The 13,033-nt window shown below is 41.2% G+C and overlaps 1 protein-coding gene across 2 annotated transcripts in view; it reads right to left on the bottom strand.

The window, feature by feature from the left end:
- The window catches only part of ADCY3 (adenylate cyclase 3), a 129,199-nt gene that overhangs the window by 9,911 nt on the left and 106,255 nt on the right, over positions 1–13,033 (bottom strand). Inside the window, exons 13-20 of one of the 2 annotated variants that reach the window (XM_074209977.1) lie at positions 12,115–12,231; positions 10,133–10,392; positions 8,679–8,741; positions 7,315–7,396; positions 4,882–5,040; positions 4,428–4,574; positions 3,884–4,003; positions 1,515–1,638 (exon numbers count right to left, since the gene is read on the bottom strand). In XM_074209977.1, the coding sequence (XP_074066078.1) occupies positions 1,515–1,638; positions 3,884–4,003; positions 4,428–4,574; positions 4,882–5,040; positions 7,315–7,396; positions 8,679–8,741; positions 10,133–10,392; positions 12,115–12,231 (1,072 nt within the window). The remainder of the gene's footprint in view (positions 1–1,514; positions 1,639–3,883; positions 4,004–4,427; positions 4,575–4,881; positions 5,041–7,314; positions 7,397–8,678; positions 8,742–10,132; positions 10,393–12,114; positions 12,232–13,033) is intronic. The other variant, XM_074209978.1, reaches the window with a different exon arrangement.

The raw sequence follows: 13,033 nt of genomic DNA, 5'->3' as shown, positions 1-13,033 counted from the left end.
TGAGAAGGCCTAATTGTGAGAAACTTAATGATATTGAACTATTTGTATTCCTGCATGGGAAAAAGATACTGATAACTCATATGAACCTTCTCATTTATAAGAGCTGTTAGAAGGAACATATATAGACAAGGCACAGGAGGGAATTGAATATAATGACATAATATGGTTTAAAGATGGAGTCAGTGGGTGATTAAAGGAAAGTTACTTGGGGAAAGGAGAGGAAGAAGGGGCTAAGATAGTTCACATAAAAGTCAAGAAAAGCTTTTGCAATGGTGTGGAATGAGGGAAGGTGAGTGGGGAACGAGTGAGCCTTCATTTTCATCAGAAATAGCTCAGAAAAGAAATAACATATACATTTAATAGGGTGAGGAAATCTATCTTACCCTAGAGAAAACTGAGAGGAAAAGGATGGAATAAGGGGGAATGGGGGGAGGGAATGGGGGAGTAAGTGATAGAAGAGAGGGAAGATCATGGGAGAGGGTACTCAGATACAACACACTTCTGAGCAGGGACAGTGAAAGGAGAGAAAGAATAGAATGTATGAGAGTGGGGGAGGAATAGAGTGGAGGGAAATACAACTAGTAATAGCAACTGTGAGAAAAGATATTAAAACAACTCTTCTGGTGCACTTATGATAAAGAAGGCAACTCATCCCAGAGACAGCTGTTGGAATCTGAGCACAGACTGAAATATACTTTTTCCCCCCTCTCTTACTATTCTTGGGGTCTCTATCTTTTGGGGGGTCAGGAGGGTTTATGTTTATTCTCACAACAAGGTTATTATAATAATAATAATATAAAATAAATAAACTAAATTGTCACTCCAAAAAAAAAGATTAAAATAGTGTAGAACTCTATTGGGGGAAAGAAAAGGGAATAGACATTTCTATAGAACCTATCTCATGCTAGGACTGTCCTAAAGGTCTGATACAAACGTCTCATTTGATCCTCACAATTCTGAAACATAGACACTATTATAGATTATCCCCATTTACAGGAAAAAGAAGCAAAGCGGAGTTAAATGACTTGCCCAGGGTCACTTAACTGGGGCACATCTGAGGTCCCATCTGGCACCAGGTCTGGTGCTCTATACATGTGCAGATAGCTGCATCTAATAATTGACACCATGACTGAGACTGGAAAGCTGATAAGCAAGCTTGTCTCCTGCCTCTCAGCTGGCAGAAGGAGGCATACATTTTCAGACATGACCTCTGAATTTGTTTTGATTGTAATTATAGGATTTGATTGTATAAGGGAAGAGGAATCATTGGGAAGGGACAGTGATGTTAAAAAAATAATAAAATATTTTAAAAGAAAAAAAATTAATGAAGACAAGAATAATGAAGTATATCCTCCCTAATATCTCTCTCTCTCTCTCTCTCTCTCTCTCTCTCTCTCTCTCTCTCTCTCTCTCTCTCTCTAACTTGATGATTCCCTGTCTAACTCAGAGCTCGAAAGCATGAAGAGCCCCAATAAGACAGTCTTGATCTGTGGCATTGGAGCCCTGGAACTTACCAATGCGCAGCATGAAATTGTTGAAAGATTGGTTGTTGATGTGAGTGAGAGTGTCCTTCATGGCCAGAGCAAAATCAGCCAGATCTGCAAGATGCTGCCAGCGCTCCTTATCTGACTTTTCTTCCTGGTGCCAAATAGTAGGAGCAAAAGAGAAAAGTTCAGGAATTTTCCTGTTTCCACTTCCCTCCTCCTCCATTGTCCTTCCTATCCTCTGTAACAGCATCTCACCTGCACAAGAGCCTACTCCTGGGACCCCGTGCCAGCCTTCTCAAGGAGGAGGGCTGGCAACCTCTTCAGTGCCACCCCATAAGTAGGCCATGGCCAACACCAGCAGGCCTGAGCATGGGCTGGGGAACAGGCATCAACTCAAGCCAGTTTCTCCCATGTGACACACCAACCCCCAATTCCTTGTTTTTGTGTAGGTTGTCCCCCAAACCCAGAACCTTCATGCCTAGATATTCCCTCCTCACTTCCACCTCTTAGAAGCCCTAGTTTCTTTCAAGATTCAAGTACTCCCTTCTCCATGAAATTTCTTTATCCCACTTCTACTACAGGAATTTTTTCTTGAGAAGGAAGAAGAAAGAGCATTAGCTCATGTGTTCAAATCCCAACTTTTCTATTTACTTTGTGCCCTTGAGCAAGTCACAATTTCCCTGGGTCTCAGTTTCCTAATTTATAAAATGATGGTGTTAGAGTAGATGGTTTCCAAAGTTCCACCTAACTTCATGATCTCTCCAGTAGCTAGTACCTCCTAATAAATTATGTATTTATTATATATATATATTATTTCCCCACTTAGACTGTAAGCTCCTTGAGAACAGAGAATATTGCTATTTGGTCTTTGTATTCCCAGAATCTTCCACAATAGCTGACACACACAGTAGGTGTTTCATTAGTAATAATAATGATGATGATGATGATGATGATGATGATAAATGGGAAGTTCTGACAAGTCCCTTAAAAAATAAAACTCTTCCCTGAACTACCTTAACAATAACAATTTAAAATATTAATCTAGCAACTAGATATATGACCTGGAGTTCTCAGGCTGGAAGGCTTTTCATCCAACCCCTCCCATTTTAAAAATTACCATGCTGAAGTCCCAAAGAGATAAAGTGACTTAACCAAGGGTCACACAGCTATTTATGGAAAAGTTTTGAAGCTAGGAATCTCACTCTCTAGTCCAGCACTCCTCTATAGTATGATATCTATATTCACTTGTACCATCTCTTCTATTGCAGTCTTTGACTTTCACTTAAATTTTGGATTGGTTGTTCTCTTTTGGTCCATACATGTCTGTCTCCCTAACTAGATGGTAAGCTTCATGAAGGCAGGGATGGAATCTCTCTTCTTGTTTTCTGTTCTTCAGAGCCCTCAGCATCACGCCTTGTAGAAAGGATTGTACAAAAACTCCTTTGTTTTATTGCATTTTTTTTTTGTGCTAAAAAGAGGTAGAGTCTAGTATGGGCAGCTCCCAGAGTGAAAACTCCCTTAACTGATACAAATCAGCAATGTTTCTGTCTCTTCTAGTCTTAGAGAATTGCCTGGGAAGACTCAGAGGTTAAATGATTTAATAATCACTAATGTTTATAGAATATCTACTATGGTGCCAGCAAGCATGGTGCTAAGAGTTTTATACTTATCTCATTTGATTCTCACAACAACCCTCAGTGTAGGTGCTATTATTAACTCCAGTTTACAGATGAGGAAACTGAGGCAAATAGAGGTTGTGATTGCCCAGGGACACACACCTAGAAAGTGTCTGGAACTGGATTTGGCCAGTAGGTATCAGAGGCAGGACTAGAACCCAGGCCTTCCTGATACCAAAGCTAGCCTTCTATCTATGACCATTCAATAAATGTATTTAATTTGACAAAAGGAAAGTGGAGAAAAGCAGAAGAAGAGATGGAAAGAAAAGGCAGAAAATAGAAAGACATAAAGAGCACCATGATTGTTTTTTTTTGGGGGGGGGACCTGCCAAGGAAATGTTTCTTATTACACTTTGAGAGACAGCCTGAGAAAGTGGATATAGTAGAGTTCTTGAAGTTAAGAAGACCTTAATTCAAATCCTACCTTAGATACTACTTACATGACCCTAGACAGGACCCTCTTTGCCTCAGTATTCTCATTATTCTCATTTGTGTGTGTGTGTTCAAAGATAATTATGACTTTGTCTCTTACCTGAAGACATTCACACACAAGACCATAATACAAAATAAAGTATAACAATGGCCCAGGAAAGGCAGAGAGAGCTATGCTATTTTCATAACTCTCCAAGAGCTGAAAATGGGGAGCTATCTTGTTTAACTCTTGCCCCCATTTGGGCAGCTCCCCTTTCTTCTCCCTTCCTTAGCAAATGATGTGATTACCTTGTTTCCACTTGTAAAACCATTGGTATTGACATCTGGGGTGACACCTGAGGCTGCCATATAGGTACTACCAATGGTCTTGATCTTGGTGATGATACGAAATTTAGGATTGTCCAGGAGCTGAAGCAAGAATCACAAGGGAGAAACATTAGCATAGTAAGGGAATGGGAACAAATTTCTCCAAAGCCAAGAATCCTCAGAACATCTTCACAGAGGTTTTTTCCGGCATTCCATGGGATTTGGGTGAGATGCAGGAATTAAGATGGCCATGGAGGCCAGCACTGGCCAGCTTTCCCCACCCAGTTGATTTAAGGCCTTTTATCCAAAGTCTATCTCAAACTCTAGCAATTATAAATTTTACAAATTTACATATTTATAGGAGCCCAGATACAAAGATCTAATCCCAAGGGTTGCATTCCTTGTCCAACAACAATCTCTCCACTATATATATTCTTTGACTCTGTCCCAGTCTGTATCCTATTTCAAGTTTGAGAGTCTGGGGGGTGATGGTAGGAAAGGGAAGAGATGAGTCTGAAACACTCACAGAGTCAAAGTCGGAAATGATCTCATTAAGGAAGCGAAGACACTCAATACCACCATTGTTGATACTCTCCTCTGTGTAGAAGTCAGCAAAGTTGGGCAGGGAAGCAAACATGACTCCGATTTCATCATATGATTGACTGTATAGTTCCTGAAAAGGGGTGGGGAAAGAAGGGAGAGAATAAACATGGAAAGTCTCCAGAACTATAAGAAACAGTGGGCAATCATGACTTCATGGGACAACTAAGGACTGGAGATTCAAAGAAAGGTCAAGGACAGTTGCTCTCAAGGGACTTTGCAGAAGATTTCTCTTCCAATGTTACAAAGCACCTCCCTGTATGTTGATGGAATGTCAGCTCTCTAAGGGCAGAGACTGGTATATAGCTGTCTTTGAATACTTGCTGTCTGGTAAACAGAAGGTGCTTAACACTTGTTTAGTAATTCTCCAACCCTCTCACCTCATCCCGTTTCTTGGAGCCCAAGAAATGCCGGGCCACATGCTCTGGCAGCATATTGGTGACCAAGGCCTCATTCCAGCGCCTCATCTCATATACACGTTCCTTTTGGTCATGAACTTCAATCTTCCACAGGAATAGGGTCCGGGACAGCTTTTCAACCTGCCAATTCAAACAGCACAATTGCAGTTGGGCTGGAGGAGGAAGATCACAGGAGCAGACAGAGGACAGCAGACTTCAAGCTGGAAGGACCCTTAGAAATAGCCTAGTCTAGCCCCTCCTCTTTCTACAGATGAATGCAGAGGCCCAGGGAGGTTAAGTCATTCCTTCAAGATCACACAGGTAGCACTTGATAGAAGACAGGGTGGGGATTTGAACCAGGTTCCCACACTCCCAAGCCAGGATTCCTTCCATTATCCCACAGTCAGGAGGGCCTGGAGCTAGGAATGAATATGAAACTGCAAAAACACTATTAGACATCTGGTAGGACAAGGTATAGAAAAGTCAGTGCTAAAGGGAGGCTTACTCTAGGAGCACCCGCTCACATAATATATGAGGAAACCAAGACTGAGAGAGGCATAGAGACCTCTGACATCAGTTAGGAGAGTGCTGGGCCAGGAACCTGAGGTCAAATGCAGCCTCAGACAATTTACTAGCTGTGTACTTGCCTCAGTTTCCTCAATTGTAAAATTGGTGGGGGGGATAATAACACTTACCTTCCATGAGGATCTAATGAGATAATATCTGTAAAATGCTCAGCACAGTGCCTGCCACCTAATAGATGCTTAATAAATGGCTCTTCTTTCCTTCCCTTCTTCCTCCCTTCTTTCTTTCCTTCTCTACTTTGCTCCCTTCCTTTTTTCCCTCCTTCCCTCCCTTTCTCCCTTCCTTCCTTTCTTCACTCTGTTTCCCTTCCTTCCCTCCATCCCTCCCTTTTTCCTTCCTTTCTCTCATTCCCTCCCTCCATCCCTTCCCTTCCTCCTTCCTTCCTTTATACAGCTGAAATGTGATAGCAACAGGATCTGAACATCTGGCTTTTGATTCCAAATTCCAGTGCTCTTTCCATTGTATGATGCAAATTACAACAGAGAGCAAAGAGAAAAGTTCTATATTTTAAGACTTCTAGAGGCTAATTCTAACCATTGTGGTTGGCCAATGGTGGTGGTGGTGGGGGGGGAGTCCTGCCCTGTAGAGGAATTCTGCCTTTCACCTTCCCACCTGGATGACACCTGAACTTCCACTTTTTCTTCCTCTGTTTGGTTTTTCCTCCTTCTGCTCATGGGACATTTTCCCCCTTGGCTTCTCTTATATCTGCCAATAGCTATCTGCAGACAATAAAACTGAACAATGACAGCTAAAATGCTGCTCTTTATTTCTTCCATCTCATGGACTGAGGCTAAAAACATCCTTGGAGATCATCCTGGTATGGTGGAAAGAGTACTAAAGTTAGAGTCAGAGGACCTGGATCAAATCCTATCTGTGATCGTTACTACCTACCTATCCTTAAGTCACTTCCAGTTTCTCCATCTGTAAAATAAGGAGGTTGGACTTTGTTGTTATTCAGTTGTCTTAGTAGTGTCCAACTCTTCACAACCCCACTTGGGGACTAGATGGATTCTAAATTTCCTTTTTTTTATTTAATCCTATATTCTTAGCCATGATAAAGACTTGAGTTCAAATCTAGCCTCAGAAACTTATTAGCTGCAAGACAAGTCACTTAACTTTTTGTTTGCCTTAATCTACTAAGGAAAGAAATGGTCAACCACTCCCAGTATCTTTGCCAAAAAAAAAACCCATGGACAGTGTGGTGTATAGGGTCATGATGAGTTGAAAACAACAGAGATCCTATCCAATCCCATGAGAAAACCAAGGTCATCTCTAGAGCCTACAAAGCTGCCTCCTACCCTGCTTAGCAGAGAAGATAACCTGGAACTCAATGCCCACAAAAATGGGCTGATATGCTACTGGGAACCCCTCCCAGGAGTATGTGGTCTTCCCTGAGAAGGGAGGAAAGTCAAGTGCTAGAAACTAAGTTTGGACAAGATTTGAGATTCCATCAATGTAGGCGCTCTGGGTAGGTACTCTGCTGATGGAAATGGATACCTTCTCTGTAACTCTATAGCCTTAGAGACTTCCCTAGGCAACAGAGGCATTAAGTGACTTGCCCAGGGTCACCAATCCAGGAGGTTTCAGGGGCAGTACCTGAAGCCAGGTCTTCCTGGGTTTTCTCTCTCACTCCCTTATTATACCTTATTACCTTTTGTTGAAATGCTAAAGAGGAAATCAAAACACAGATAAGGAAGTGACTTAACCCAGGGTCATATAACAAGTTAATGAAAGAGTAACTTTACCCTGAGGCTTCCAGACAAGGGAATAAAACTTCTCAAAGATTTCTAGTTTGTTTGAGGGCTTGGAAACAGAGACTGTGGTACTCACATGTCGGGCAAAGTAGTAAAAGCTTAACATCATCATGAAGACCATCACCGTCATGGAGTACTTAGAGGGGATCAGGGGCAGCCTAGGTTAGAACAGAGTGGAGGGAAAGAACATAAAACACTGGAAGATGTAACTGGATTTGACTTTGGAAGGGATTTTCTTCCCATCTCCTGGAAGTTAACCCAAGTGAAGATTGAGACAGAACCCATCATTTAGGTTAATCCAAGGTTTACCACTCCTTAGCTCCATTCCATCCCACCATCCAACCTTCCTTTGGTTCCTCAAAACCCTCCACATTGAGACCCAAATCCTCTTGGATTCTAAGACCTTCCTCACCTGCCTGTTGAACATATATCAATTTTCTGGCTATGCTTAATGCCCTACCCAAATTAGACCTTTTGACCAGGCACTACAGAGTTCAGTGTTGGATGAATAATTACTATTTGATAAACCAGTTTAATTATAGAAGGAGGGCACTGGCTCAGATGTAGGAACATAACAAATGAATCTTTAATTACACTGAATTCTGAGAAGGAAGAAAACACATTTCTGTAACCTTCTTCACAGGTTACCCCATCAATCAGATTTGGGGGGGACCCTATCAAGCAGCCAGACATGGCTATCCTCTAATAACTTGCTACATTCTTGCTCTCTTTCCTTTCCTACTTCCTTTGTCTTTCCCTTCTTCCCTTCCCCTTTATTTTCATATTCTCTTTATTTCTCCTTTCCCTTCTTCCTTTTCTCTTTCTTTTAATTTTAATTTTTCCTTTTTCTTTCCCTACCTTTTTTCTTCTTTTCCTTCTTTTCTTCCCTTTCTCATTCTCTTTTCCCTCTCATTCTTTTTATCCCTCATTCTTTTCTCTCATTCTCTTTTCTTTTTCTCTTCTCTTTTTCATTCTTTTTATCTCATTTTCTTCCTTTACTCTTTCCTTTCTTTCTCTTGTCCTTTTTTCTCTCATTCTCTTCTCTCTTTTTCTTATTCTCTATTCGCTTCTCTTCTCTCTCTCATTCTTTTATCTCTTTATTATCCTCTTCTCTCATTCTCTTGTCTCATTCTCTTCTTATTCCTCTCTCTCTCTCTCTCTCTCTTCCTTTTTTTCTTTTCATTTCCCTTCCTTCCACCATCTGTTCCCTTCTGATTTAATAGAACAAAGCTAGGATCCAGTGATAAGATCTCAATTGGGTCTATAATACCATTATCTACCCACATTGTTCTCCCATGTACATCCCTCAAGGGATGAGACTGTAGCTTGATATTTTGCAACTACCATCCCCACAAAAGCACTATTGAGAAGTTTATAAAAATGAAAGGACAAAGTGGAAATGAAGAGGATGAAAGAGAAGAAGAAAGCAGTGAGCCTTACCCATCAGTGCCATTGAGGGTGTTGAACACCTGCATCTTCTCTGTAATGACCAGGGGTGAGAAGCTAATAGGACAGACATAGTTCAGTCACTTTCTATCTAGGTCCCTGAGCCAAGCAGGTATATCAGAATATCAATCACACCCCACCCTATTCTCTATCTCCTGGCACCTTCTACTCTCTTCCTTAACATTTCTCCTGACTCCCAGGATCAGTCCCTAATTTAACTTTCCTAAGCAGCTAGTTTTCCCCTTTGAGTATCTGGATTTCAACCTCACCTCAATCCATCTTATAGTTTTATTTCTAATTTGAGGGTTTTTAAGAAGGTTCCCAAGAGAAGAGGCAGTTTAACTCCTTTAATGAGAAAAGACACAATGACCCTTTATTTAGCAGATCTTCTTTTTCTAGAAATAAAGAAGGCTTTAGGTAAAGGAGCACATTAACAGTCAAGATGTGGCCAGCATAGCATTTCTGTTTTTTAAAGCTGAGGAATGACAAAGGCAGGGGAGTGCTAGAGCCTGCTCTTCAACTCTCAATTATTAAATTTTCAGTAGTCTTTTCACCTAGAAAATTGGCATATATTTCATTCAGGGCTTGATTTATTGTTTAAACTTTCTACTGATAAATTTGTATTTAATGTGATAGTTTCCTTTTCTTTGGACATTTTCAATTCTATTACAATTCTTCCTTTGCTAGCTAAGGATCATTTTAAAGATAGGGGACAGATGTAAAGGGGGATCTCAAAGAACAGGAAAGAAAAAGGTTGGATATTAAGGGCTTTTCCTTGTTTATTGAATAGATATCTAGGTTTAGGGATAAGTGGAGTATAGCTGTGGTTAAATATTAGTTGCAGGGCTGGACTGGTCTCCTATGCTAGTCCTTCCATTCCCTAGGTGATCCCAGTTCAGCCCTGTCACTTCTATGGAGTAAAAAAGAGTAATGCATTAGAAAGTAAAAAGTGGGAAAGGGGACAGAGAATCAGCATCTGACTCTCCCAGAGTGGTAAAGCTAACTAAATGGTTTGTATCCCATTCTGTGCATGTTGGAAATCCTCCCCTTCCCTCACCTCTACCCCAAAATGTTTATTCAAATAATTATCTTTGTAATAAAGGCTTGAGATTTTCAAAAAATTCTCAATAATGATAAAGGTGGGGGAATGGGCAATGAAGGCCTCAACTTCACTTTTCCCCCCCTCCTACCACTATTGGGGACTGATACCCAACTACAACTCAGGATGTTTCAGTTATGAAACAAACAGAATCTAAGAGGCTTAGCTGGCTCCAGTCAGGAGTACTTTGGGCAACTTGGGGCAGGTGAATGGACTGAAATGGCCACACCAGGAAAGGGGAAATGAAGGCATGAGGGATGGAAGACATGGCCAAAGGAAGACTGACTGGATAGGGTTGGCTATGGATAGGATGTGGAAGGCTTTTCATAGAAAAGGGGTACTGCCTTACTCATGCTCCTGGAAGCGTTTTCGATCATAAGCATCAAAGATAGGACGCCAGGCGTAGATGTTGATGACACCCACGGCTGCTGTGACCAGCACCATGAGCGTGAGCTTTACCATGTGGCTGACTTGCACCAGCATGATGGCAGCAATAAGTGCCAGCACAGCAATATAGCTGTAGTACTTGGGATTGTCCACACAGCCCCCGGCCATGATGGTCACCATTGTCCCATTGGTAATTCCCGTGTAGTTCTGCAAGCAGCTGAGCTAAATGGGGAACAGAGAAAAGAGGTGAGCAGAATGGGAAAGATAAAGAAAGCAGGCAGCAAAGTGGAATAAACTAATTTGGCTGCCATTTCTAGGCCTCCTAGAACCCCAGAAAGATAGAGGTACTATAAAATATCATCATTTCTGGAACATTTCTGGCATCTCAGAAGTCACCTAGTCCAGTATTTTTCAACTCCAGTTATTACATCATTATTCCTAGGAGTCAGATAAGGTTTAGTCATAGGGTCATAAGGGTAGTTAGGTGGTACCAGTGGATAGAATGTTAGGCCTGGAGGCAGGAAGACTCTTTTTTCTTCTGGTCTCAGACACTTACTAGCAGTGTGACTCTGGACAAGTCACTTAGCCCTGTTTGCCTCAGTTTTCTCATCTGTAAAATGAGCTAGAGAAGAAAATGGCAAACCACTCCAGTGTCTTTGGTAAAATGGGGTTATGAAAAGTCAGGCACAACTCAGTATTGACTGCTGTTGTGTATACTCATTTTTCAAGATCAAATCAAATAAAGTCTTTGGTGATTAGAATATTGTAGCTCTTTCAAAATCAATTAGACAATTGATAGATATTTATTAAACATTTACTATGTGCTAAGCCCTATGCTAAGCATTGGAGATACGAAGGCAAAAGATGATGTGGGCTCTAAAAGAGCTCACAGTTTAATAAGAACATATGAACAACTATGTACAGACAGACAAACTCTACAGAAAATAATTTAGGAATCATCAGCAGAGAGAGGGAACTAAAATTAGAAGGAATTGAAAGAGGTTTCCTATAGAAGGGGGGAATTTTAACTAGAACTTGAAAGAAGCCAGAGAAGTCAGGGCGGTAGAGATGTAGAGGGAGAACATTTGAGGCAAGAGGCACAACCAGAGAAAAGGTGGGGAGTGAGAGGAACAGCCAGGAGGCCAGTGTCAATGGATTGTGTGAAAGTCATGTGTGTGTGTGTGTGTGTGTGTGTGTGAATGTGTATGTGGGTGTATGTGTGTGAAGGGGAGAGCACTAAGGTAAAAAAGACTGAGAAAGATAGATGGGAGTCACAGGTTATAAAGGTCTTTGAATGCTAAATAGAGGGATCTTATATCTAATCCTGGAGATGATAGCACTACTAAAGAAAAAAAATGAATAAATTAATGGACACAGACATGACTTTTTTTTCAGAACTGATACTATCATCTTTTCTGAACTTTTAGTGAAAGATAATTTCAGAAACAAAGGCATACCAGAGAATAATACAAATCTTCCAGTGCTATGCAGTGTTACTGCTAGGAAAAAACAGATAAATAGCTCAGCAATATTTATCTCACTAAAGGTTTTACCTCATTGATTATACCTAGTAATACTCTGGTTGGATATTTTCCAGGCCACAGCAGCTCATCTGAAAAAAAAATTGGTTCAATACAGGAAAATGCCTGAGCTCAGTTGTCAGTGTCCCCTGAGGTATTTCTAGGTTCTGTATGTGTTTCAAGGCAGAATGGGAAGGAATCAACTAAAAATTAGGCCATTTGCACTCTCTTGGACTGGCCACTCCTGCTGGGATTTCTGGGTGAGTTGAATCCAGCTCTATTATGATAAGAGAATTTCTTCTTCACACCTGCATAGTCTATGAAGGCATCAGCTCCTCCCAGACTGACACTGCAGATTTGCAAAAATCCCTGCCAGCTTTATGCCTATAGTTCATATTAAACCCATTTCTAATTAGAAACTCACCATATCCACAACATTGGCTAAGATGAGGATGAAAATGGCAGACATGGCCCAAGTATTTCTGGCCCAACGGGTCCGGTCAATCCAGGTAGAAAAGGCCACGAGCTTCTTTGGGAATTTCTGTAAGGGAAAAGAATTTCAGTAGTGATAGCCAAGTACTCTTGCTTCCTGAAAACAATTGCGTGCTCCCCCAAATACTGTTACAGTTCAATTCTAAGAGCATAATCTGCCACATATTGGGAAATAATCTAGAAAGAATGATAAGATGATGATAAACAGAGTTGAGTTAAAACCTGAGGAACCTGATGAGCAATCACTGCTCATCAGATCACATGCTATTTTCTTGATGCTGAGGATCCAGCTGCCTGCCTGGCTCTGCTCTCCCTCCAGAAAAGCCATCTCAAGAATGCACAAGGAGAAGCCTGTAGTGAGACATCACTGTTGGATACATCAAGAAGAAATCTTTCCAGAAAGGCAGGGTGGGGATACAAGAAGGAAGGAGAGAGCATAAACACAAGGCTATGGATATTTAGGCATATAAATACTAAGCCCCTGATGGATAAGCCTATATCATGATGTAGCAGATGAAAAAAACAGTTCCAGGCACCTTTTCTAGGGGAAAAGTGGGGAAGACCTTATTCATCTGTGGGAATGGAGGGCTGTCCCAGGGGTTAGAATTGCCCTGACTGGTGTTGGGGCTAACTCAGGACTTGACTTTGTATTCCCAAACCACTAAGTAATTTCAGAAACAATCTTTAAGGTCTAATAACTTGAGAGGCTGCCAAGAAATTCTACACTCAAGTTACTGCTAAGAAGCAACAGAAGTGGGCCTGGAAAGATGGGAGCGAGGGAATTTGCAGCATATCATATCAACCACAATGAGGCTGGAATGTCCAGTGAATTCCTAAATAAGGAGGCTGAA

Source organism: Macrotis lagotis, chromosome 1 (assembly GCF_037893015.1).
Source record: "Macrotis lagotis isolate mMagLag1 chromosome 1, bilby.v1.9.chrom.fasta, whole genome shotgun sequence".
In the NCBI taxonomy this organism is placed as follows: Eukaryota; Metazoa; Chordata; class Mammalia; order Peramelemorphia; family Peramelidae; genus Macrotis; species Macrotis lagotis.
The sequence above is the reverse complement of the archived record's forward strand: the minus strand, read 5'-3'. Positions and strand labels throughout refer to the sequence as shown.